The sequence below is a fragment of the Ranitomeya imitator genome, chromosome 4 (genome assembly GCF_032444005.1).
Source record: "Ranitomeya imitator isolate aRanImi1 chromosome 4, aRanImi1.pri, whole genome shotgun sequence".
Taxonomy (NCBI): Eukaryota; Metazoa; Chordata; class Amphibia; order Anura; family Dendrobatidae; genus Ranitomeya; species Ranitomeya imitator.
The window spans coordinates 103,294,487-103,322,468 of NC_091285.1; the positions used below are offsets into that span (position 1 = coordinate 103,294,487).

The 27,982-nt window shown below is 45.6% G+C and overlaps 1 protein-coding gene across 2 annotated transcripts in view; it reads right to left on the minus strand.

Annotated features, from left to right (window-relative positions):
- Positions 1 to 25,711, minus strand: part of SLC4A9 (solute carrier family 4 member 9) — an 859,184-nt gene extending 833,473 nt beyond the window's left edge. Inside the window, exon 1 of one of the 2 annotated variants that reach the window (XM_069763883.1) lies at positions 25,373 to 25,711. In XM_069763883.1, the coding sequence (XP_069619984.1) occupies positions 25,373 to 25,668 (296 nt within the window). In that variant the 5' untranslated portion in view covers positions 25,669 to 25,711. The remainder of the gene's footprint in view (positions 1 to 25,372) is intronic. The other variant, XM_069763884.1, reaches the window with a different exon arrangement.
- Between the last annotated feature and the right edge of the window lie 2,271 nt (positions 25,712 to 27,982).

Genomic DNA, 27,982 nt, shown 5'->3' on the forward strand with positions numbered 1-27,982 from the left:
CCTCCGTCCTGTGCTCCGCTCCCCCGTGCTCTTGTCCACTCCCCCGTGCTCTTGTCCGCTCCCCCTGTGCTCCAATCCCACCCCCCGTGCTCCGATCCAACCCCCCTGCACTCCGATCCACCCCCGTGCTCCGATCCACCCCCCGTGCTCCAATCCACCCCACTATGCTCCGATCCACCCCCCATGCTCCGATCCACCCCCCCCATGCTCCCCCCCACCCCATCATACTTACCGATCCTCCCGGGGTCCGTCCGCCTTCTCCATGGGCGCCGCCATCTTCCAAAATGGCGGGCGCATGCGCAGTGCGCCCGCCGAATCTGCCGGCCGGCAGATTCGCTCCAAAGTGCATTTTGACCACTGTGATACAACCTATCACAGTGATCAAAATAAAAAAAAAAGTAAATGACCCCCCCCTTGTCACCCCCATAGGTAGGGACAATAATAAAATAAAGAATTTTTTTTTTCCACTAAGGTTGGGGTTAGGGTTAGGGTATGTGCACACGTATTCTGGTCCTCTGCGGATTTTTCTGCAGCGGATTTGATAAATCCGCAGTGCTAGACCGCTGCGGATTTATGGCGGATTTACCGCGGTTTTTCTGCGCATTTCACTGCGGTATTACAACTGCGATTTTCTATTGGAGCAGTTGTAAAACCGCTGCGGAATCCGCAGAAAGAAGTGACATGCTGCGGAATGTAAACCGCTGCGTTTCCGTGCAGTTTTTCTGCAGCATGTGTACAGCGATTTTTGTTTCCCATAGGTTTACATTGAACTGTAAACTCATGGGAAACTGCTGCGGATCCGCAGCGTTTTCCGCAGCGTGTGCACATACCTTTAGAATTAGGCTATGTGCACACGGTGCGGATTTGGCTGCGGATTCGCAGAGGATTGGCCGCTGTGGATTCGCAGCAGTGTTCCATCAGGTTTACAGTACCATGTAAACCTATGGAAAACCAAATCCGCTGTGCTCATGGTGCGGAAAATACCGCGCGGAAACGCTGCGTTGTATTTTCCGCAGCATGTCAATTCTATGTGCGGATTCCGCAGCGTTTTACACCTGTTCCTCAATAGGAATCCGCAGGTGAAATTCGCACAAAAAACACTGGAAATCCGCGGTAAATCCGCAGGTAAAATGCAGTGCCTTTCACCCGCAAATTTTTCAAAAATGGTGAACACGAATCAAAAATCTCACACGAATCCGCAACGTGGGCACATTATTAGGGTTGTGGTTAGAGTTGTGATTAGGGTTATGGCTACAGTTGGGATTAGGGTTAGGGGTGTGTTGGGGTTAGTGTTGGAGGTAGAATTGAGGGGTTTCCACTGTTTAGGCACATCAGGGGTCTCCAAATGCAACACGGCGCCACCATTGTTTCCAGCCAATCTTGTATTCAAAAAGTCAAATGGTGCTCCCTCCCTTCCGAGCCCCGACGTGTGCCCAAACAGTGGTTTACCCCCACATATGGGGTATCAGTGTACTCAGGACAAACTGCGCAACAATTAATTGGGTCCAATTTCTCCTGTTACCCTTGTGAAAATAAAAAATTGCTTGCTAAAACATCATTTTTGAGGAAAGAAAAATTATTTTTTTATTTTCACGGCTCTGCGTTGTAAACGTCTGTGAAGCACTTCGGGGTTCAAAGTTCTCACCACATATCTAGATAAGTTCCTTGGGGGTCTAGTTTCCAAAAATGGGGTCACTTGTGGGGGGTTTCTACTGTTTAGGCACACCAGGGGCTCTGCAAACGCAATGTGACGCCCGCAGAGCATTCCATCAAAGTCTGCATTTCAAAAGTCACTACTTCACTTCCGAGCCCCGGCATGCGCCCAAACAGTGGTTTACCCCCACATATGGGGTATCAGCGTACTCAGGAGAAACTTGACAACAACGTTTGGGGTCAAATTTCTCCTGTTACCCTTGGGAAAATAAAAAATTGCGAGCTAAAAATCATTTTTGAGAAAATATATATATTTTTTTATTTTCACGGCTCTGCGTTATAAACTTCTGTGAAGCAGTTGGGGGTTCAAAGTGCTCACCACACATCTAGATTAGTTCCTTTGGTGGTCTAGTTTCCAAAATGGGGTCATTTGTGGGGGATCTTTAATGTTTAGGCACACAGGGGCTCTCTAAACGTGACATGGTGTCCGCTAATGATTGGAGCAAATTTTCCATTTAAAAAGCCCAATGGCGTGCCTTCCCTTCCGAGCCCTGCCGTGCGCCCAAACAGTGGTTTACCCCCACATATGGGGTATCAACGTACTCAGGACAAACTGGACAACAACACTTGGGGTCCAATTTCTCCTATTACCCTTTGCAAAAGAGGAAATTCTAGGCTAAAAAATCATTTTTGAGGAAAGAAAAATTATTTTTTAATTTCATGGCTCTGCGTTATAAACTTCTGTGAAGCACCTGGGGGTTTAAAGTGCTCAATATGCATCTAGATAAGTTCCTTGGGGGTCTAATTTCCAAAATGGGGTCACTTGTGTGGGAGCTCCAATGTTTAGGCACACAAGGGCTCTCCAAACGCGACATGGTGTCCGCTAATGATGGAGATAATTTTTCATTCAAAAAGTCAAATGGCGCTCCTTCCCTTCCGAGCCTTACCATGTGCCCAAACAGTGGTTTACCCCCACATGTGAGGTATCGGTGTACTCAGGAGAATTTGCCCAACAAATTTTAGGATCCATTTTATCCCGTTGCCCATGTGAAAATGAAAAAATTGAGGCTAAAAGAATTTTTTTGTGAAAAAAAAGTACTTTTTCATTTTACAGATCAATTTGTGAAGCACATTTTCCATTTAAAAAGCCCAATGGCGTGCCTTCCCTTCCAAGCCCTGCCATGCGCCCAAACAGTGGTTTACCCCCACATATGAGGTATCAGCGTACTCAGGACAAATTGGACAACAACTTTCGTGGTTAAGTTTCTCCTTTTACCATTGGGAAAATAAAAACATTGTTGCTAAAAATCATTTTTGTGACTAAAAAGTTAAAGGGACACTGTCACCTGAATTTGGAGGGAACAATCTTCAGCCATGGAGGCAGGGTTTTGGGGTGTTTGATTCACCCTTTCCTTACCCGCTGGCTGCATGCTGGCTGCAATATTGGATTGAAGTTCATTCTCTGTCCTCCATAGTACACGCCTGCACAAGGTAATCTTGCCTTGTGCAGGCGTGTACTATGGAGGACAGAGAATGAACTTCAATCCAATATTGCAGCCAGCATGCAGCCAGCGGGTAAGGAAAGGGTGAATCAAAAAAAAAAAAAAAAACCCCGCCTCCATGGCTGAAGATTGTTCCCTCCAAATTCAGGTGACAGTGTCCCTTTAAATCAGGGGTCCCCAACTCCAGGCCTCGAGGGCCGCCAACAGTGCAGGTTTTCAGGATTTCTTTAGTATTGCATCGGTGGTAATGTGATCATCTGCACAGGTGATGATTCCAACCCCTGTGCAATACTAAGGAAATCCGAAAACCTGCACTGTTGGCGGCCCTCGAGGCCTGGAGTTGGGGACCTCTGCTTTAAATGTTCATTTTTTCCTTCCATGTTGCTTCTGCTGCTGTGAAGCACCTGAAGGGTTAATAAACTTCTTGAATGTGGTTTTGAGCACCTTGAGGGGTGCAGTTTTTAGAATGGTGTCACTTTTGGGTATTTTCAGCCATATAGACCCCTCAAACTGACTTCAAATGTGAGGTGGTCCCTAAAAAAAAATGGTTTTGTAAATTTCGTTGTAAAAATGAGAAATCGCTGGTCAAATTTTAACCCTTCCTAGCAAAAAAAAATCTTGTTTCCAAAATTGTGCTGATGTAAAGTATACATGTGGGAAATGTTATTTATTAACTATTTTGTGTCACACAACTCTGGTTTAACAGAATAAAAATTCAAAATGTGAAAATTGCAAAATTTTCAAAATTTTTGCCAAATTTCCGTTTTTATCACAAATAAACGCAGAATTTATTGACCTAAATTTACCACTAACATGAAGCCCAATATGTCACGAAAAAACAATCTCAGAACCGCTAGGATCCATTGAAGCGTTCCCGAGTTATTACCTCATAAAGGGACACTGGTCAAAATTGCAAAAAACGGCCAGGTCATTAAGGTCAAAATAGGCTGGGTCATGAAGGGGTTTAATCAATTCCCCGTCACTTTAGGTCACACCACAAATGTGATGTGAAACTTCTCCAGGTGAGGGGAATTGATGCTTTACATCTGGGGATTTGTGGTGGTGACAACAAAAAGCTTTTAGCACGAATAGAAACAAAATGGATCGTGCAACTTGACACTATGTCACCAAATGGCTTGAACGAAGCACTTAGCTTCGCACCCTATCTATGAGTAGTCTGATATCCCCATGCTCTATTATCGTTCTTGGTATGTTTTATATAAATGCACCTTCTGTCTCCCATCAAAACACCCCCCCTTTCCCCCTTCACTTTCGGTTTCAGCCGGTTCGTTGTTTTTAATTAACTTTGTAATTTTAACGCTCTTTTTTTCTGCATTATCAGTAATCCTAATAGATCTGGTGCCCAAGGTTCTCCTTATGAATATGTTTCCGGCCCTGTCAATATTCTCTGATTGATGCCACCTCAACCTGGGGGGATCCAAGTTAGGCTCTATGGACAAGAAGTGTGACTTCCTACTTTGCTTACTATGACGGACATCTACTGCCATTGGAATGGATGAAAAAATTCTTTTGCTAAAATTCAGACTTGCCGTACTGTGATACGATTGCTCATTCAATATATATCCTGTCTTGATATTGTAATGTGGGAACGCCTGTATAGGGTCTCTTTTTTGTGGTTGGGGGGGTGGCACGTCACAGTATATAATTATAATTTTACTTTCCATTGGTGGCCGTGCGCGTCGCGCTGCGGTCCGCTGTGTCCTGGTGTGGACCGGCGTCTTTTGGTCCTGTGCGCGCGCTCTGGGTGCTTTTTTGCTCCCCGCGCGTGCGCACTCGGCCTGACGCCGAGTTCCACGGCCAGGACCTGTCGGACGCAGTGCGCACGCGCCGACAGCGCCGCCGTGATTGACCGTCGAACACCATGTGACCTGGGGTCGGGGACTATTTTAAGGTCCTGGTAGGCACAAATAGATTATCCCCTTGAGGAAGCGGTACTGTGCTGCCGCGAAACGCGCTTCGGGGTCCACCTTTTGGCTGTCTCCCCACCTCGGCCCCGTTACTGGTAAGCCCTGTCTTTTTACCAACCCCTTATTTAGCAGCGATATATGTAACCCTACTGAGGGATGCTGGTTCTGGGGTATTGGCATCTTAGATTGAGTTACGCCGATTGTGGCCGTCTCATTACACGGCACCTTATTACATATGACCATTGGGGGGGACGTTCTGATGCTCTCCATTGTAGGGGCACCATTTGTGGGTTTTTTGGGGATGAGGGTTTCAGCATTTCCAGGCATTTCTTTCGGGGTCCACCTTCCGGCTGTCTCCCCACCTCGCCCCCGTTACTGGTAAGCCCTGTCTTTTTACCAACCCCTTATTTAGCAGCGATATAGGGCTACTGAGGGACACTGGTTCTGGGGTATTGGCATCTTAGATTGAGTTACGCCGATTGTGGCCTTCTCATTGCACGGCGCCTTATTACATATGACCATTGGGGGGGCGTTCTGATGCTTTCCATTGTGGGGGCACCATTTGTGGTTTTTTTGAGGATGAGGGTTTCAGCATTTCTAGCCATATCTTTCGTGTATGTTACTGCATAATGTTAACGTTGTTAAATTTCACGTTTTATTATATACTATTTATGAAATAAACATTTTTGATATTATTTTCATTGATGCTCCGCATTTTTCTCCTTTTTAAAAAATACATTATTCTATATGAAGGATTCTATGAGGTGCTTTATACAATACGGAGGACTATGGGGTTTCATTATATTGTATGGAGGTCTATGGGGGTGTACCGTCAGCTACTAGCAGCGGGTTTTACTCCTGCACGGTTTGGTTCGTTCCGCCAAACCCTAACATAATACTAGTGCCAGGGTCTGGCTAGTAAATGGCGGATAAACAGCAATCTTTGCAGTACATCCAGCAGCTGGAGAGTAGGTTGACGGCTCTCGAGCGCTCAACCTCGGCAGTGGATGTTACCGCAGTTGCTGTTCAGGCTGCTAGCGTGGCTGCAGCAACCTTGTCCACTGCCACCCCTGCTCCGACACTTTCTCACCTCCTACTGCCAGAGAAATTTTCTGGAGATATTAAATCTTGTAGGGGTTTCGTGAGCCAGTGCTCTATACATCTTGAGGTTCTGGCCGCATGTTTCCCCACAGAGCGGGCAAAGGTGGGATTTATAGTGTCTCTCCTGTCGGACAGGGCGTTGGAGTGGGCTACGCCGCTGTGAGAGCATGGCGATCATGTGGTGCAGAGTGCTCCGCTGTTCCTGAGCTCTCTGAAACACGTCTTTTTAGGACCTCGAGTCACCCATGATACGGCGCTCCAACTGTTGGCATTGACTCAGGGCTCGTCCTTGGTCAGCCAGATTCTTTACTGTTAGGGCAGTGAGAATCTGGAATTGCTTGCCTGAGGAGGTGGTGATGGCGAACTCAGTCGAGGGGTTCAAGAGAGGCCTGGATGTCTTCCTGGAGCAGAACAATATTGTATCATACAATTAGGTTCTGTAGAAGGACGTAGATCTGGGGATTTATTATGATGGAATATAGGCTGAACTGGATGGACAAATGTCTTTTTTCGGCCTTACTAACTATGTTACTATGTTACTATTTTGCCGTCCACTTCCGTACTCTTGCATCTGAGCTGGAGTGGTCGGATAAAGCCCTTATCCCCATATTTTGGAGGGAGCTGGCTGACTACGTGAAGGATGCTATGGCCACTAGGGAGATTCCCGCCACACTGGAGGAGTTAATAACTGTGTCTACTCGTATTGACCTCCATTTTCACGAGCGGAGGTTAGAGCAACCCAGTGTAGGCAGAGGTTTCGGCTGGCTCCCACCTTCGCCAAACCTTTGGAGTCTCCGGTCCTGGTTCCTGAGTCTCATGAAGCCTTGGAAATGTCACGAGCGGGATCTAAGTTCCTGACCCCTCCTGCACTGTGTGCCATGTTTGCCAGCAGTCAGGACATCTTGCCACCAGATGTCCCCAGCGGTCGAGGAAACGTCAGCGTCTAGCGGTAGTAGGTGGAGGTACACCTTTATCCTTTGTCCTTTATCCTTTGTCCTTTTAGGGGACAGTCACTATAGGCTCATTCTCCCACTCGGTAGAGCACTGCGTGGATTCTGGGGAGGAGGGCAATTTTATGTCTTCAGCCTTCGCCCAACGTCACACAATTCCACTGGTAATGCTTGCTCAACCAGTTACCGTATGAGTGGTGAATGGGTCGACTCTGCCCTCTCAGATAACACACCAGACCATCCCTTTCACTCTGTCTATGTCGCCATCTCATCAGGAGATTATATCTCTGCTCGTCATTCCTGAGGGAATTGATGAGGTCCTGTTAGGGATACCATGGCTACGGTACCACTCTCCTCATATTGAGTGGTCCACAGGCAGAATATTGGGATGGGGTGAATCTTGTGGGGGTAGATGTCAGAGGGAATGCGGTCAGGTTGCTACTACCGAGGTACCCGCAGATCTATCCTCTCTCCCCAAGCAATATTGGCCCTATGCGGACGTGTTCTCCAAAAGGGCTGTGGAGACCCTTCCGCCTCACCGTCCCTATGACTGTCCTATAGACCTCTTGCCTGATGCTGAGCCTCCCCGAGGTTGAGTCTATCCGTTATCTCTCCTAGAGACGGAGGCAATGTCACAGTACATCCAGGAAAATCTGGCAAGGGGTTTCATTAGGAAGTCGGGGTCACCTGCAGGGACCGGGTTCTTCTTCGTACTGAAGAAGAATGGGGAACTACGTCCATGTATAGACTACATTAACGCCATCAACGTTAAGAATAAATATCCCCTGCCCTGATATCTGAGCTCCTTGATAGGCTTAAGGGAGCAAGGGTATTTATTAAACTAGATCTGCGGGGTACTTACAACCTGATTCGCATCTGTGAGGGGGATGAATGGAAGACGGCTTTTAACACCAGGGTTGGGCACTATGAATATCTGGTGATGCCCTTTGGGCTCTGTAATGCCCCAGCCATTTTCCAAGACTTTGTAAACGATATCTTCTGGGATATGCTCTCCACATCGGTCATAGTCTCTCTGGATGATATCCTCATCTACTCTCCAGATATTGACTCCCACAGGAGAGATGTTTGCAAAGTCTTCAACCTCTTATGAGCTAATTCCCTCTACGCCAAGTTGGAGAAATGTGTGTTTGAGCAGGAGTCCTTACCTTTCCTGGGCTATATCATCTCCGCCCAGGGATTGGCTATGGATCCTGCCAAACTACAGGCTGTGATGGACTGGCAAGAACCCCATTCTCTTAAAGTGGTGCAGCACTTTATGGGGTTTATTAACTATCATTCCTCATTTCTCAACTTTGGTAGCTCCCTTGGTAGCCCTCACCAAGAAGGGAGCAAATCCCAAATTGTGGTCTGAGGAGGTCTCCAAGGCCTTCACTTCTATTAAGTCCCATTTTGCTAGCGCTCCCATCCTACATCGCCCCGATTTAGATAAGCCATTTATAATGGAGGTGGATGCCTCTTCCATTGGTGCTAGAGCAGTCCTCTTTCAAAAGGATGCTCAAGGTCGGAAGCATCCTTGCTTCTTCTTTTCCAAGACCTTCACACCAGTGGAGAGGAATTATTCCATCGGGGACAGGGAGTTGCTAGCGAAGAAGTTGGCCTTCTCTGAGTGGAGACATCTTTTTGAGGGTTCTCACTTTCCTTTCCAAGTATTCACAGACCACAAGAATTTGGTTTACCTACAGACAGCCCAGCGATTAAATTCTCGCCAGGCCAGATGGTCCTTGTTCTTCTCCCGGTTCCATTTCACCCTCCATTTCCTTTCCGGGGAGAAGAACATTTGTGCCGATGATCTCTCTCGCTCCGTTGTGTCATCTGAGGAGGAGCAAGAGGAGCCTCGGCTTATTGTCCCTACCGAGAGTCAGAGAACTGTGGCCCCGGTTTCGCAAGAGTCTGTGCCTCCAGGCAAGACTTTTGTACCATCCAGTCTGCATCCGGAGGTTCTCTCTTTGACTCACTCGTCCAGGGTGGGTGGACATTTTGGGTCCAAAAGGATATCTGAGCTACTGGCGAGGACATACTAGTGGCCGCATATGGCCCGTGACGTCACAGACTATGTTCAGGCGTGTGTCTCCTGCGCCAAGAACAAGTCTCCTCATCAAAGGCCAGCTGGATTGCTTTACCCCCTGCCGGTGGCGGACAGGCCCTGGGAGATGGTCGGGATGGATTTTGTGGTGGGCTTACCCAAGTCTGGTAGCTGCACCATTATTTGGGTGATCACTGACCATTTTTCCAAAATGTTGCACTTGGTGCCTCTTCCATGGCTACCATCTGCACAGGCAGCTTTGTTTATCAAACATATCTTTCGCCTTCACAGTATGCCGGACAAAATTGTCAGTGACAGGGGTTTCCAGTTTGCGTCTCGATTCTGGAGAGAGCTTTGTCGTCTACTCAGCATTGAGTTGAATCTCTCCTCGGCATATCATCCCGAGACAAATGGGTTGGTAGAGAGGGCCAAACAGACTCTGGTCACATATCTACGTCATTTTGTCTCTGCCAGGCAGGATGACTGGGCATCCTTGCTACCATGGCCGGAGTTTGTGCTTAAGAACGCAGTAGCCAACTCCACTGGTCAGACTCCATTCCTCGTTAATTACGGCCACCATCCGTGTGTCCCTGTGCCCATGCAAGTGTCTTCCGCTGACACCAGGGTGGCAGACTGGGCAGTGGAGGCACGGGATATTTGGGACTGCACTCAGGATGCCATTCGGGCCTCCAAGGAAAGAATGAGGTCCCCCAACGATGCTCATCGGCGCCCCCCTCCGACCTTTGCTTCTGGCGACTTTGTGTGGCTCTCTGCCCGTAACATCAGGCTGCCTGTTGAGTCCACTAAGTTTGTACCTCGCTACTTGGGTCCCTTCAAGGTCCTCAAACAGGTTAACCCTGTGGTCTACCATCTGGCCCTTCCTCCACGCCTAGGTATCACCGACACCTTTCATGTGTCCCTCTTGAAGCCCGTATACATGTCCCGGTTTTGCGAGTCATCTGCCGGGACATCGGGTTCGTCTACGGACGATTACGCGGTGAATGTTTTGGGGTGCAAGGTGGTACGTGGCAAGAGATTTTATTTGGTGGACTTTAAGGGTTATGGCCCAAAGGACAGGTCTTGGGAGCCTGCTGAGCACATTCGAGCTCCGCAGCTCATTGCGGCCTTCGAGCGTAGTGAGGTCCAAGGAGGGGGGGCCCTGGGGGGGGTAAGGTTAGGGGTCAAGTTCCCACCTCTGCACAGGGGGAATCTCGAGCCATCTCGAGCTGCGGTCTCCCATTCTTCTCCAGCCGCAGTGGAGCCTGCTCAGCTGAGACATCAGTCCCAGCGTCTGGCTCAGCCTGATATGGTGCAGATGATTACTGCTGCCTTTCCAGGTTCAGCCATTGTAACCAGTACTGGTCAGCGGCAAGAAGACATCTCTGGGACCAAGTCTTGCTTTTCCCCTTCTGAGCATGCACAGGGTAAGACCTCTCATTGGAGGTCGTCGGTCACATGATTAGGTATTGCAGCAGCTCCTATTGGTCCTCTAGGAACGTCCTGAAGTTGCTCAGGAACTGGAGCAGCCCCCATTGGTCCTCTAGGAAGGTCCTGAAGTTGCTGCAGCTATAAAAGGTTTGCATGGCGGCACGGCCATGCACTAGTATCAACTAACTTATGTGTTCTGCGCCAGTGTGGTCATGTGTATGTGGTTTCAGGGTTCGGCTGAAATAAGCCCCTAGAATACCGGCACTTCCGGTGAGGAGTTTTGCGTGTGCTATTCTGACTGCATGACCACTGTTCACTCTATTTGGTAGCTGTGATCCTCTGTGAGGTTAACAGGGCACAGCGTTCTCTTGTCTTTAGTGACTCTGAGAAGTAACAGAGTTCACTTATACCGCCATATAGTACCGTCAGCTACTAGCAGTGGGTTTTACTCCTCTACGGTGGACCCCGGGTTGCGGACGCACCGATTGTTCTATAAATATATATTTGGTGCGTTCCGCCAAACCCTAACAAATAGTCCTTAAGAAAGTTCTTGAAATCCAGACAACAGATCTCTCAACCGTAGCAGGGGGATCCAGCCCAGCTGGCAACTGATCTCCAAAACTCCATAAGCCTTCCATCCATGGCTCCTGGACCTCAGCCTAGATCCTGTCCCCTCAAGTCCTCAAACAGGTTAACCCTGTGGTCTGCCGTCTGGCCCTTCCTCCACGCCTAGGTATCACCGACACCTTTCATGTGTCCCTCTTGAAGGCCGTATACACTCCAACTACTGCCTGACTAAACATGTGGCTTCTTTTCCTCCCTCCCTCTTAAACATTTGCTTTGAGCTCAAAGAATGAGGAATGGTCCAAAAGCCAATCCCCTGGGACTGCATGTGAGATCCCCTGTAGTGACGGCTCCTCTGGGTCTACAATCCCAATCCACGCAATGTGACTAGTGGCTAGAAGAACAAGGGAATGATTGAGTTCTTTGATTGCTAATCTTGGATTTAGCCTTATATATATATATATATATATATATATATATATATATATATACACAACCACCGTGTCTTTGTGTGACGCAGAAAAGTTGAACGGATGGACTCTACATGCCTGGTTCCCACCGTGAAGCATGGAGGAGGTGTGAAGGTGTGGGGATGGTTTGCTGGTGACACTGTTGGGTATGTATTCAAAATTGAAGGCATGCTGAACCAGCGTGGCTACCACAGCATCTTGCAGCGGCATGCTGTTCCATCCGGTTTGCATTTAGTTGGACCATCATTTTTTTTTTAACAGGACAATGACCCCAAACACACCTCCAGGCTGTGTAAAGGCTATTTGACCAAGAAGGAGAGTGATGGGGTCCAGTCACCAGACCTGAACCCAATCGAGATGGTTTGGGGTGAGCTGGACCGCAGAGTGAAGGCAAAAGGGCCAACAAGTGTTAAGCATCTCTGAGAACTCCAAGACTGTTGGAAGACCATTTCAGGTGACTACCTCTTTAAGCTCATCAAGAGAATGCCAAGAATGTCAAGAGTGTGCAAAGCAGTAATCAAAGCAAAAGGTGGCTACTTTGAAGAACCTAGAATATAAGACATAATTTCAGTTGTTTCACACTTTTTTGTTAAGTATATAATTCCACATGTGTTATTTCATAGTTTTGATGCCTTCAGTGTGAATGTCCAATTTTCTTAGTCATGAAAATACAGAAAAATCTTTGAATGAGAGGGTGTGTCCAAACTTTTGGTCTGTACTGTATATATATATATATATATATATATATATATATATATATATATATATATATATCAGTGATTGGGGCTACATATATTATATGAGGGGGCTGCATTATACTATATGAGGGCTGCATTATATTATATAAATGGACTATCCCAACCCCTGCTATATAATTAATACATGTTCCACCTTATATTAAACTCTGCCCTGATATAAGCGTGTTTTACCTCACAATTGGTGGTCTTGTATTTATTTCTATGTAGGTACATAGTAGTCCCCAAGAATGATTTTCTCTAGTTTGCCCAAAGTGCTTCAGTCTGACGCTGTACACAGACATGACCCAGTACCACATCCCCTGAACCTTTATATAGTGTATAATTCTCATTATCTCCTTTATTCTGTATATATGAAAATGGCACAAAACCACGTCCTCTGACCCGTTATACCTGTGTATTTCCCCAAGACCTGTTTTTATGTGTGCAGTGGGCACGGAAAGTATTCATAATCCTTTAAATTTTTCACTCTTTGTTTCATTGCAGCCATTTGGGAAATTAAAAAAAGTTTTATTCCACATTAATGAACACTCTGCACCCCATCTTGACTGATAAAACAGAAATGTGGAAATTTTTGCAAATTTAATGAAACGGAAAAACTGAAATATCACATGGTCATAAGTATTCAGACCCTTTGTTCAGACACTCATATTTAAGTCACATGCTGTCCATTTCCTTGTGATACTCCTTGAGATAGTTCTACTCCTTCATTGGAGTCCAGCTGTGTTTAATTAAACTGATAGAACTTGATTTAGACACACCTGTCTATATAAGACCTCATAGCTCACAGTGCATGTCAGACCAATTGAGAACCATAAGGTCAAAGGAACTGGCCAAGGAGCTGAGAGACATAATTGTGGCAAGGCACAGATCTGGTCAAGGTTACAACAGAATTTCTGCAGTACTCAAGGTTCATAAGAGCACAGTGGCCTCCATAATCCTTAAATGGAAGAAGTTTGGGACCACCAGATGTCTTCCTAGACCTGGCTGTCCAGCCAAACTGAGCAATTGTGGGAGAAGAGCCTTGATGAGAGAGGTAAAGAAGAACCCCAAGATCACTGTGGCTGAGCTCTAGAGATGCAGTAGGGAGATGGGAGAAAGTTCAACAGTCAACTATCACTGCAGCCCTCCACCAGTCGGACATTTATAGCAGTGGCCCAATGGTAGCCTCTCCTCAGTGGAAGACATATGAAAGCCCACATGAAGGACTCCCAGACTATGAGAAATAAGATTCTCTGGTCTGATGAGACAGACAAAGATAGACCTTTTTGGTGCTAATTCTAAGTGGTATGGGTGGAGAAAACAAGGCACTGCTTATCACCTGCCCAATACAATCCCAATAGTGAAACAAGGTGGTGGAAACATCATGCTATGGGGGTGTTTTTCAGCTGCAGGGACAGGACAATTGGTTGTCATTGAAGGAAACGTAAATGCGATCAAGTGCAGGGATACCCTGGAAGAAAACCTCTTCCAGGGTGCTCTGGACCTCAGAATTCAGTCAACAGCCTCCACACTTATGTCCCTTACTTCATCTTTTGGACTTACTCAGTGGTCCTCCGCAGCCACCCACACAGACGGACATACACTAGACCTGGACTTCACCCATCTCTGCTCTCTATCTAACTTCACCACCTCCCCTCTCCCTCTATCTGACCACCATCTGGTAACCTTCTCATCCCTGTCCTCCTCACCAGTCACTCATGTCCAGCAACATGCGCACCCCCGCAGAAACCTTGCACACCTAGACACCCACACACTCTCTGACTCTATTCTACCACTTGCATCCATATCCTCACTCCACGACACAGACAGTGCCACTGCTTTTTACAATGCCACTCTCGCATCAGTTATTGACATGGTTGCCCCTCTCGTTCATGGCAGAGTGTGACGTATCAATAGACAACCCTGGCACAATAACAACATTAAAAAGCTTTGGCAAGTGTCCACCGTTGCAGAGCGGCATTGGAAGAAAACACATTTGCAAGATGACTTCACTGCATTCAAACAGGCAACACTCGCTTTTAAATCTGCTCTCACTTCTGCTAAACAGGCCTACTTCACAACCCTCATATCTTCCCTATCCTACAACCCCAAACAGTTATTGAAAACCTTTAACTCCCTCCTCCGCCCCCCACTGCCCCCTCCAACCTCCCTCATCTCTGCTGAGGACTTTGCCACACACTTTAAAAATAAGATCGACCAAACAAGGCAAGTCTTCATTGTTCAACCACCACAACCCTTTTGTATACCAGACCAATGCCCAAACCCCATAACCTCCCTATCCAACATCACTGAAGGGGCCTCTCCAAATCGCACCTCACCACCTGTGCGCTCATCCCCATCCCATTCCACTTCTTCACAATCCTTACCACAACACTTATCCCATCCCTAATCCACCTCTTCAACCTATCACTAACTTCTGGCACCATCCCTTCTGCTTTCAAACATGCCACAATCACACCTATCTTTAAAAAGCCAACCCTCGATCCAACAGCTATGTCCAGCTATCGCCCAATATCGCTGCTCCTATTCGCTTCCTAATTCCTGGAGCAGCATGTCCACGCTGAACTTCCCTCCCACCTCTCATCTAACTTGCTCTTTGACAATCTACAATCTGGTTTCTGCACCCATCACTCAACTGAGACAGCCCCAAAATCACTAATGACCTACTTATAGCCAAAGCTAACGGACAATACTCTGTACTCCTCTTTCTAGACCTGTCCTCTGCTTTCAACACAGTTGACCACTGCCTCCTACAACAGATTCTCTCCCCCTTTGGCATCAAAGACCTCACCCTATCCTGGATCTCCTCATACCCCTCCAGCCGCACATTCAGCGTTTCCCACTGCCAGACTACCTCCTCATCCCACCCTCTCTCTGTTGGAGTCCCTCAAGACTTTGTTCTAGGACCCCCTACTCTTCTCAATATATACACTTGGCCTGGGACAAATCATAAAGTCTCATGGATTCCAATACCACCTTTATGCTGATGACACTCAGATCTACCTTTCTGGTCCAGACGTCACCTCCCTGCTGTCCAGAATCCCGGAGTGTCTATCAGCTATATCCTCCTTAGGGTCTGTTTCCACGATCAGGAAACGCTGCGTGTCTGACGCTGCATAGAGCCGCAGCGTCAGACACGCAGCGTCCAGATGTTACAGCATAGTGGAGGGGATTTAATGAAATCCCGTCTCCACTATGCGTGGTAACACGCACGCGGCGGCCCTGCGACTCCGGACATGCTGCGCGTCTTTTCAGATCGCAGCATGTCCGTATATCTTGCGGCGACGCTGCGTCGCCGCAAGATATAGCACAGGGCCCTATGGTGGGGAGCGATGATGCCGGATGTGTGCTGTGAACACATCCGGCATCATCGCGTCCCAGAAAGGGGGCGGGGCTACCGCAGAGCGGCTAAGCCGCTCCGGCGATACCGCCGGCCATCCTGACCGTGGAAACATACCCTTATACTCCTCTCACTTCCTCAAACTCAATGTGGACAAATCAGAACTCATCACCTTTCCTCCATCTCATAGATCTTCCTTACCTGACCTATCTATCGCAATTAACGACATCACGCTTTCCCCCATACCGGAAGTCCGCTGCCTCGGAGTAACCCTTGACTCTGCCCTGTCCTTCAAACCGCACATCCAAGCTCTTTCCACCTTCTGTCGCCTCCAGCTCAAAAATATCTCCTGAATCCGTCCTTTCCTCACCCGTCAATCTACCAAAATGCTTGTGCATGCCCTCATCATCTTCTGCCTTGACTACTGCAACATCCTTTTCTTTGGCTTCCCTGCTAACACCCTTGCACTTCTCCAGTCCATCATTAACTCTGCTGCCCAACTAAGGCTACGTTCACACTAGCGTTGCGCCGCCCTGCGTCGGCGACGTAACGCGTGACGCACGCAAAAACGCGCGCAAACGCACGCAAAAACGCGCGCGTTTTGCGACGCGTGCGTCGTTTTTTGACCAAAATCGGACGCACAGAAAATGCAACTTGTTGCATTTTCTTGCGTCCGACGCTAGCGTCGAAAACGACGCAAGTGTCGAAAAACGCCACCCAAAAAACGCACGCGTCCCCTATGTTAAACATAGGGGCGCGTCGCCGCTGCGTCGCCGCTGCGTCGCCGGCGCAACAGCGACGCACATTGGCGGAACGCCAATGTGAACGTAGCCTAATTCATCTCTCTCCTCGCTACTCCTCCACTTCCCTCCTCTGCAAATCTCTTCACTGGCTCCCATTCCCTCAGCATATCCAGTTCAAATTACTAATACTAACCTACAAAGTCATCCACAACCTGTCTCCTCCATATATCTCTGAACTAATCTCCCGATATCTTCCCTCCGGTCTTCCCAAGACCTCCTTCTCTCTTCCACAGTTATTTGCTCCTACCCAACTGCCTCCAAGACTTCTCCCGAATATCTCCCATCCTCTGGAATTCTTTGCCCCAACACATCTGACTATCAGGCTATGTGCACACGTTCAGGTTTTTTCGCTTTTTTTCACGTTTTTTTGCGCTAAAAACGCTATAAAAATGCACACATTATGCATCCTATCATTTAGAATGCATTCTGCATGTTTTATGCACATGATGCGTTTTTTTTCTGCGAAAAAAACGTATCGCGGTAAAAAAAAGCAGCATGTTCATTAATTTTGTGGATTTTCTGCATTTTTCCCGCTATTCTATGCATTTGGGAAAAAACGCACCAAAAACACGTCAAGAACGAGTCAAAAAACGTGAAAAAAAAATGCATGCGGATTTCTGGCAGAAATGTCCATTTTTTGTCAGGAAAATTCCTGCAAGAAATCCTGACGTGTGCACATACCCTCAACAACATTCGGATCCTTCAGAAGGAACCTGAAAACCCACCTCTTCAGGAAAGCCTACAGCCTGCACTGATCCCGCTGCCTCCACACCCCTACCAAAGATACCGCCTCAGCAACACCGGAGCACCTGCAATCCTCAACCTATTGTCTCCATGCCCACCATCCTGTAGAATGTAAGCCCGCAAAGGCAGGGTCCTAGCCCCTCTGTAGCAGTCTGTAATTATTAGTTTGCTTACTGTAAGTGATATCTGTAATTTTATGTAACCTCTTCTCATGTACAGGACCATGGAATCAATGGTGCTATATAAATAAATAATAACAAAAAAAAACTCTGTGACCATTCTTGACTGACCCAGCCAGAGCCCTGACCTAAACACAATTGAGCATCTCTGGAGAGACCTGAAAATGGCTGTCTACCAACGTTCACCATCCAACCTGATGGAACTACAGAGGATCTGCAAGGAAGAATGGCAGAGGATCCCCAAATCCAGGTGTGAAAAACTTGTTGCATCATTCCCAAGTAGACTCATGGCTGTACTAGCTCAAAACGGTGCTTCTAACAATACTGAGCAAAGGGTCTGAATACTTATGACCATGTGATATTTCAGTTTTTCTTTTTTAAGAAATTTGCAAAAATTATTACATTTATGTTTTTTTCAGTCAAGATGGGGTGCAGAGTGTATATTAATGAGAAAAAAAAGGAACATTTTTGAATTTACCAAATGGCTGCAATGAAACAAAGAGTGAAAAATTTAAAGGGGTATGAATACTTTCCGTACCCACTGTATATATGCACATGACATAGTACCACTTCTCCTGTTCAACATTCTGGGTGTAATTCTCAGTATCTCTTCTTAGGCCGGGATCACACGAGTCTCGCACCTCAATACCTGCACTGCCGCCGGCACTTGGACCGGAGCGCTCAGTTTCATAGAAATACATGCAGCCCGCACGCTCCTGTCCCAATGCGAGATGAGATGCAATGAGATGCGAGACTCGTGCGAGTTTCTCACAAGTGTGATCACGGCCTTATTCTGTATATATGAATATGACACACTACTACTACCCATGACTCATTATACTGTGTGTTTTTCTCAATAAGTGTTTTATTCTGTATATATGAATACTGCACACTACCACATCTCCTGACCCTTTATATAGTGTATAATTCTCATTATTTCCTCTAATGCTGCATATACAGGTGCTTCTCACAAAATTAGAATATCATCAAAAAGTTCATTTATTTCAGTTCTTCAATAGAAAAAGTGAAACTTATATATTATATAGAGTCATTACAAACAGGGTGATCTATTTCTCTACCTATCTCTTTATATGTATTTCCCAATATGTGTTTTTATGCTGTGTAAATGGACATAGCATTTCTCCTGTCCTGTGTACTGGTTGTAATTTTCAGTATCTTATCTTATTCTGTATATATGGACACTGCAAGATATCACGTCATCTTCCTATAATGTGGCTGTAATTCCCAGTGTCTGCTGAAAAATAAAAAAAAAAATGGTGCACTAGATAATAAGTGAGGGGATGCACTCATGTACTGTACTGTTTGCTTAGTTAAATTTTGTGCATAAAACTGCAAAAGGAATAAAAACATTCACATGTTTATCAATTTATGGCTATAAAAAATGTATAGTAAAAATATATTACGGAGGAGGCATTTTTTATGTTAACGATTAACATAGCATAGCCACCGGAGGGACATAGGGGGCGGTCATCCCAGGCTCCACGCTCTGAGGGGGCCCACCCTAGAGCTGCACTACTGTAAATGTATCGGCGTGCACAGTGCACCGATACAGTTACATTCTGCGGCAGAGCAGGGAGAATCGATATCGCTGCTCTGCCACCCAGCCGCTATGGGGCCCCTGAGCAGGCGTATGGCCCGGTGCCAGCAGTGGGCCCCACACCCATCCTTGCAAGATCAACTGTATCGGCTAGATGCCGTTACAGCTGACCGCATTGATGAGAGAAGGAGCGTTATGCTCCATTTTCCATCATCCCCCTCCCAGCGTCTGACATCACCGATGTCGACACTGACAGGGGATCGCGATGACATCACTACTCGGCGCCTGCAGTCTGGAGATGTGCAGGTGCTCAGAGCAGAGGAGGAACTAGGAAGAAAGGTGAATATTGTTTTTAATGTTTTATGGGGCAGCATTATACTATAGAGGCTGCCTGTGGCGGTGTATTATATTAGGGGCTGCATTATGATATATAGGCTGCCTATGAGGTTGCACTATATTAGGGGCTACATTATGCTATAGAGGCTGCCTGTGGTGGGTGCATTATATTAGGGGCTGCATTATACTATAGAGGCTATCTGCAGGGGTGTATTATTTTAGAGGTTGCATTATACTATAGAGTCTGCCTATGGGAGGGGTGTATTATACTATATAGAGTCTGCATATGGGAGTTGCATTATACTATAAAGTCTGCCTATGGGGCTGCATTATACTATAGAGTCTGCCTATGGGGGGTGCATTATACAAAATAGAGTCTGCCTATGGGGAGTGCATTATACAATATGGAGTCTGCCTATGGGAAGGTACATTATACTATAAAGAGTCTGCCTATGGGGAGTGCATTATACTATTTTGAGGACTATAGTGAGGATTGTCTGGTGCATTATACTATATGGAGGCTCTCTAGGGGGCCATCATACAGTGTGGAAATTACAGTGTTGGAGCTATCAAACAGTTTGAGGGATACAAAGGGGTCAGTATTAGTGCTAGCAACCAGGCAACCCCCACATGTACTTATGCTGGCTAACAGATGTAAATCATTCAGCTGCGGCACGAAAAACTAAATCTCCGAGCACTAAAAAATACTCGGAGGACCCCTGAGCATGCTCGAGAAATCTCAAGTAATGAGTATATTCGCTCATCACTAGTCAGTATATATGCAGTGAGGGGACATTAGACTGTGTATAAGAGAGCATCATACTGTGCATAGGGGAGCTGTACAGGGGGGGGGCTCGGGACATTATTAAATGAAAAGTGGATACTTATTGCTATAGGGGAACTCAGGTGACTGTGACTCTCAAAGGGGCACACAGTGGACATTATTACTATCTAGGGGACAATATATGGGCACTGTTTTCTAGGGAACTTACACCTGGCATTACTATATTCTAGAGGGTTGCTTTAGAATTTAGAGGGCACAGAGAACCGCACAGCAGGTGCAGTAATATGGCCACATGTAACACCCCAGGTAACGGGGTGAGTGATGTCACGCTTGGAAGTGAGGAAGGATCCCTTCCACAGGTATTCAGCACATATTCAGCATATTCTGACCCCAGGCCAGATGGGGGAGCTCTACACCCGACTTCAGGGGAGCTGCTCTCTCTGGTCGGGAGGAGAAGTCAGTTGCTAGGCAGTTGCTGGGCAGTTGCAGTTAGACAGTTGGAGAGAGGAGAGCAAGGAGGAAAGCTGGGGCCGTGGAGATGAATGATTCTGTGGCTCCTGGGAAGGAAAAAGAAAGCAGAGCAGTCTGTAGGAGACTAAGAGGGAAAAGAAGCACAGGAGAGTGTAGAGCTTGGGAGAGAAGCTGCGACTGGGCTTCCTCCATGCTGAGCACAGATACCGGTAGCCAGAAGACCGAGGTTGTGCGGGTAACTTCATACCCCAATGCAGAAACCGGCAGACAGCAGATTGCAAGTTACCTGTCCACCATTAACACCCAAGGACACAGTAGCAAATAGAGCCTGGGTCGCATTAGAGATCCTGTAAAAAGGCTTAAGCTACCTGTCCTACCTAAAGGGGGAAAAAAGTGAGGACCTTGTGTGAGGCCTAAGGCAGCAAGGGACTACAACACCACAGCACTAGAAGGAAGGCTTCCAACCCCAACTGGTTAGAAGGATTCCCAATTCGCTTCCAAGCTGGCTGGACCTCACCTGCCCCTGTGATCTGTTCCACGGACTGAGGCTGCCTTGAACCAAGTAAAGAGGTAAAGAGACTGCAATCCTGTGTCCTCCGTTTCTTACTACATCACCTATCACCATCTTCATCAATTACACCAGGAGCCCTGGGAACCCAACTTCACCTGTGGGAGGCCATACCATCCCTGCTGCCATAACATCACCCCAGTGGACCCCTTTAAGCAGTGGCAGTCACCCCTGACCGAATACCACAGGTGGCGTCACAAACTTTTATTATTCAACTAACCCCTTTATTGACTGTCCCTTTAACATGGGCGCCCAGGGCCATGGACCGGGTCGCAGCTGTCGTGATACATCCCTTTAAGTACCTGACCGGGTACCAAGTACTCCACGGCCCTGGCGGGCGTGCCACACATACGGCAGCAACGGGTCAGTATTTTGGTATCAGCAGGATGAGGAGTTTGTGCAGGTTGGGAATAGATGGGGACGATGCTGAAAATATGAGAAGTGAAATGTGTCTTTGTTGTAATCTCTGCAGCCGAGTCCTGGCAGGAAAAGTTGTCATGTTGGTCTGGGCCAGATGGAACAGAAGGGAAAAGTGAACTATTCCATCAGAAAGAATGTCAGCTATAAATCACCATCTATAACTGTACTGTAATCTCTTATATGTTCTGTAGGACTGGTATGGACCATATGGCGGTAATATCAATATTGGTCTTTATATAGAGATTATTTTCAGCAACAGCGTGGTCATCTGATGAGGTTCTCTTCCACTATTAGGGTGCTTCACCCAGTTGTAACCAAGGTTACCTGGTAGGGGGCCCACTGAGAAGTTTCACCCCCACTGAACCAAAACCCTACCTACGCCTCTGTGTTAACCCCTTCAAGACCTATGATGTACAGTGGGAAAAATAAGTATTTGATACACTGCCAATTTTGCAAGTTTTCCCACCTAAAAAGAATGGAGAGGTCTCGAATTTTTATCATAGGTAGATTTCAACTTCGAAAGTCAGAATCAAAAAAACAAAATCCAGAAAATCATTCTGTATGATTTTTACCTAATTAAATTGCAATTTATTGAATGAAATAAGTATGAAATCACTTCCCAATCAGCAAGAATTCCTCACAGACCTGTTAGTTTTTCTTTAAGAAGCCCTCCTACTCTGTACTCATTACCTAAATTAATTGCAACTGTTTGAACTCGTCACCTCGATAAAAGACACCTGCCCACACACTCAATCACACTTCAACCTCTCCACGATGGCCAAGACCAAAGAGCTGTCTAAGGACACTAAGGACAAACTGTAGACCTGCAAAGGATGGGCTACAGGACAAGAGATAGGCAGCTTGGTGACAAGGCAACAACTGTTGGCACAATTATTAGAAAATGAAAGAAACACAAGATGAATGTCAATCTTCCTCAGTTTGGGGCTCTATGCAAGATCTCACCTCATGGGATAAGGATGATTCTCAGAAAGGTCAAGAATCAGTGCAGAACTACATGGGAGGACGTTTTCAGTGACCTGAAGAAAGCTGGGACCACAATCTCAAACATTACTGTTAACACACTACACCATCATAGATTAAAATCCTGCAGGGCATGCAAGGTTTCCCTGACTAGGCACATGTCAGGGCCCATTTGAAGTTCACTAATGACCCACTGGATGATCCAGAGGAGGTATAGGAGAAAGTCATGTAGTCAGATGAGACCAAAATAGAACTTTTTGGTATCAACTCCACACACCGTGCTATGAAGATGAAGAAGGATGAGTACAACACCAAGAACACCATCCCAACCATGAACCATGATGGAGGAAACATGCTTTGGGGTGTTTTTCTGCAAATGGGATAGGAAAACTGCACCGTATTGAAAGGAGGGTGGATTGGATTATTTTATCGCAAGATTTTGGCTAACAACCTACTTCCCTCAGTATGACCATTACAATGAGTCATAGCTGGGTCTTCCAGCAAGACAATGACCCAAAACACACAACCAGGGCAACTAAGAAATGGTTCATTAAGAAGCATTTCAAGCTCCTGGAGTGGCCTAGCAAGTCTCCAGACTTGAACCCAATAGATAATCTTTGGTTTGAGCTGAAATTCAATGTTGCCCAGCGATAGCTCAGAAACCTGAAAGATCTGGAGAAGATCTGTATGGAGGAATGGGGCAAAGTTCTGTTTTTCTATTGTATCAAATACTGTCATGCAATATAATCAAATTAATTATGTAAAACTCAAACAATGTGATATTCTGTTTGTTTGTTTGTTTGTTTTTAGAGTCAGTCTCTCACAGTTGAACTGTACCTACGATAAAAGTGACAGAACTCTCCATTCTTTGTAGGTGGGAAAACTTGTAAAATTGTCAGTGTATCAAATACTTATTTTCCCCACTGTATATATACACATCATAGGTGGTATCCCTGCAGTCCCTGAGAGCTCGGGGCTGAGCACGCATGTTTTCAGGCACATGACAGGTGATCTAATCAGTTGCCCCTAACAACCACAGGTAGAATTGCTTCTGGCGCGGCCATGTTATATGCCGCTGTCGGAGATTGACAGCGGCATTTAACATGTTAACATCTGAGGATTCCACCCGCGGATGTTAACATGTTAAATGCCACTGTCAATTTCCAACAGTGGCATTTAACATGGCTGCGCCAGAGGCACGTCACTAATGCCGCCCATTGGTGCACCTATTACATGATCGCATAGCATGGATGGGTTGGCATGGCAATCTGAGATCTGCAGGTGAACCCTGTGGTTTTCATTGCTGATCTGCTATAAGTGACACCCTGCAGACGATCTCAGCTTCAAGTCTCCTAAGAAGTCTATTGAAGCAACTAAAAAGTCGAAAAAAAATGTTTTTAGAAATACAAAAGTTAGAATCACCTTCCTTTTGTCCTACTCACAATGAAACAATGAAAAAAATAAAAAATACACAAATTTGATATTGTATAATAGAGAATTGCCCGATCTATCAGTACATAAAAAGAATAAATCTGATGGGTAAACAGCGTAATGAGAAAATAATCAAGACGCCAGAATTATGTTTTTTGGTTGCCTCAGCTTTGCAATAAAATGCAATAACGGACGATCAAAACATCGTATCTACCACAAAATGGTATAATAAAAACATCAGCTCTGCTCACAAAAAATAAACCCTCCCCCATCCCCAGAATAGTAACACTATGGGTCTCGGAAAATGGCACCTTTTTTTGTTTGTTTTGTTTTTGTTTGCTTTGTTTTTTTAACAAATCTTGGATTTCTTTTTTTCACCACTTAAATAAAAAATAACCTATACGGTTGGTATCTGTGAATGCATAATGACGTGGAGAATCATAATGGCAGGTCAGTTTTAGCATTTAGCAAACATAGTACTGTAACAAAGACAAAATTGTAGCATTGCACTTTTTTCAATTTCGCCACACTTTGAAATATATTTTCCTGTTTTCCAGTACACAATATTGTAAAACCAATGGTGTAGTTCAAAAGCACAACTCGTCCTGCAAAAAATGAGCCCTTGGACATATTGACTGAAAAATCAAAAAAGTTGTGGTTCTGGGAAGAAGAGGAGCAAAGAATTCCAAAACAGAAAACACTAAGGTTGTGAAGGGGTTAAAGTCTAAAATCTAATATGGAAAAGTTTACTTCCATAGTATTTGCTTCTTGGCCTTTTTTAATTCTTGGACAGATGCTTTTTAAACAAGGACCATGCCTTTGGTTTGGATTTTTGTTTCTGGCAGTTTTATTTCTATTGTCTTTTATATTAGACTTCAAAATCAGAAGGAAAACACAAGTACAAAATTACGCAAAATAACAAATGACACTAAACCTTAATAAGGAAAAATAAATGGCACAACACAAATATGTCCATACACAGCAAATGTGGTGTTGAAGTTTGAAAATAAATGAATGAAAATGTGTTCTAGTTATGGTAATAAGATTGTTTCTACAGAATCTACATTTTTACACCATTCAGATGTATAGGGTGGCTGAAGAAAGTTCTGCAGCAAATCTGCCTCACGGCACTATACTTTCATGTTAAATAAGACAATAAAAGGTAGTTATAGTGGCAAAAATATCCTCACTGATTACTAGAACAAGGACATGTCACTGCTCCATCAAAGGTTAAGTGAAGCTTTGGGGACTCACATACACTGTTGCAGTATTCACTATCTATAAGACTAAATGAAAATGTTTTTATGTTGCATAGACCTTTAACTACAGCTATATTGCTAACAACAAAAACTAGAATACCTTGCAGTTTCCTTCCATAATACATCGTCATGTACTGGAACAAGTTCATTCAGCTGAGTGAAAAGGACACTCTTGTCTTCATCCTCGTCTTCATGGTCACCTACAAGAAATCTAACTTCTGCCTCTTCTGCTGTTGGAGCAGGTCTACAATGAAATATACTGCGACTTGGTTCTTGAGACAGAATGATAGAACTGCGACTTCTCAGTCCACCAGTGCCTCCATAATTCCCCTTTTGTAAAAGCTGCGACTCAACGTCTTGATAATCAAGAAATGTATCATTTTCTTCCAGTTTCATATTAGAAATCACAAAGACAAAATCTTGAAATAAATGTCCCCAAGTGTGTAAGAACAACAAGTAGTATTCACTTTATATACCGCAGCACTGAATTCCAATGTTTACAGTAAACATACAAGTCCTGAAATGTAACCAGGGTCTGAAATTACCTGTCCTGACTGCCAAGGACAAGCGGCTAAACAGAATAGCAATATTTCTTAAAAACAAATACTGGTACTTACAGCAATGTGTGTACAAATAACATATAATGCAAAAGACTATGACACGGGAGTTTTGAGAACATTATCTCTAATATTGCAGCTACTATCTACCTATTCCCAATCTATGCGCTAAGCACCTTCTTTTTTACTGTCATTTTTCATTGCAATATTGCAGTTTTATTTTTACACTATTCCATATATACATGCTGTAGTGTTTTCCTATTTTCTATGGCAGTAATGCAGTGCCAACGTTCTAGAGTCATTCTTAACAATTCAAAGTGCTACTGTCTCCTTCCCCATAATCCTGTAGAATGTAAGCCCCCAAGGGCAGGGTCCTCGCCCCTCTGTATCAATCTGTCAGTGTTAGTTTGTTTACTGTAAGTGATATCTGTAACTTGTATGTAACCCCTTCTCATGTAAAGCACCATGGAATCAATGGTGCTATATAAATAAATAATAATAATAATAATAACTTAATCTTTTTCTATAGCTATATTTTTTTAGTTGGCACCTGTTCACACAAGTTTGGATGTGCTGGTTATTTTCTTCTGTTTGTAACAACCACATTATATGTCACAGTCAGATGATATGCCTTGTGACACCTAATGCAATATGACGCCTCCTATAGCACATTCCCCAAAGATCACACACACTGTATTCTGCTACAAAGCTTCTCACCCACAATATACTGTAATATCCCTATAGCAAACCACACACAGCATGATGCGCCCACAGTCACACACATCGTGCCCCCAGAGTACCCTCCCACATATTAGGATACCCTCCACAGTTCCTCCACCCAGATAAAATTATGCCCCCCACAGTCCCCAACACAGAATGATGCCCTCACATTCTCCCTCACACACACAGTTAGATGCCCCCCACAGTCACTGTCCAACACAGTATGATGCCCCCAGTGTTCACCCCACAGGGTATGATGCCCACATACAAGCATCCCACTTGCCTGTGCAACCGAGTTCTATGCTGAGCTGTCTCTGCTACCAGTCACGTGACCTGAGAATTTTCAAGTGACTTGAAGGTCCTTGCAAGTCATTCACCCTCTGCCAAGACCTAATTTTTGTGCCACATGATACATACTTTAAAGGGAACCTGTCACCTGAATTTGGCGGGACCGGTTTTTGGTCATATGGGCGGAGTTTTCAGGTGTTTGATGAACCCTTTCCTTACCCGCTGGCTGCATGCTGGCCGCAATATTGGATTGAAGTTCATTCTCTGTCCTCCGTAGTACACGCCTGCGCAAGGCAATCTTGACTGTTAGGAGTCGAGTTTCGACCGCTGCACAGGGGGAATCTCGAACCATGTCTGCTGCAGTCTCTTATTCTGCATCAGCCGCAGTGGAGCCTGCACAGCAGAGAAGTCGGTCCCAGTGTCTCGCTCAGTCTGATTCTGTGCAAAGGGTTACTACTGCCTTTCCAGGCTCTGCCATTGTAGCCTGTACGGATCAGCGGTGAGCAGACGTCTCTGGGACTAAGTCCTGCTTTTCCCCTTCTGAGCATGCCCAAAGGAAGACCTCTCAGTGGAGGTCTAGGGTCACATGCTCAGGTACTGCAGTAGCTCCTATTGGTCCATGAAAATCATGGGCAACATACCCATCAGTGTTCAGTCTGTGCTGTCTGTGATTAGCAACAAAAATGAGAGGAGAAGCTTTGTCATTTATCTATTTAATCCATATGTGAAAATCACTAATAAAACACTGATGGTAAAAACTGACATGCAAACTAAATACTGATGAAACTCAGATTCAAAGCACTAATGTCATATTTTTTTGTATGTGAACAAATGTTGTTGTCTGAAAGAGACCTAAAACACAATTCAGGAAATTAAACAAGGACCAAGGAGGCTCGGTTGGGACTGCACTTGTCCCGCAGCAGAGCCCCTCCACCGCAGAGAGCCGCACACCACAGCTAATGCTGCCACAGCTCTGTGCGCACAGGACCTGTGATGAGGTCACAAGAGGGGAGGAGTTAGGAGTCACATGATCAATGGCCTGTAGTGCAGTACTCTGCTGGTTGTCATGGTGCTCGGTGTTGGATGAGGGTAAGCTTTTGTGTGGGGTCAGGAGTGGTTTGTGTGGATGTAGCAGAGCAGTGTGT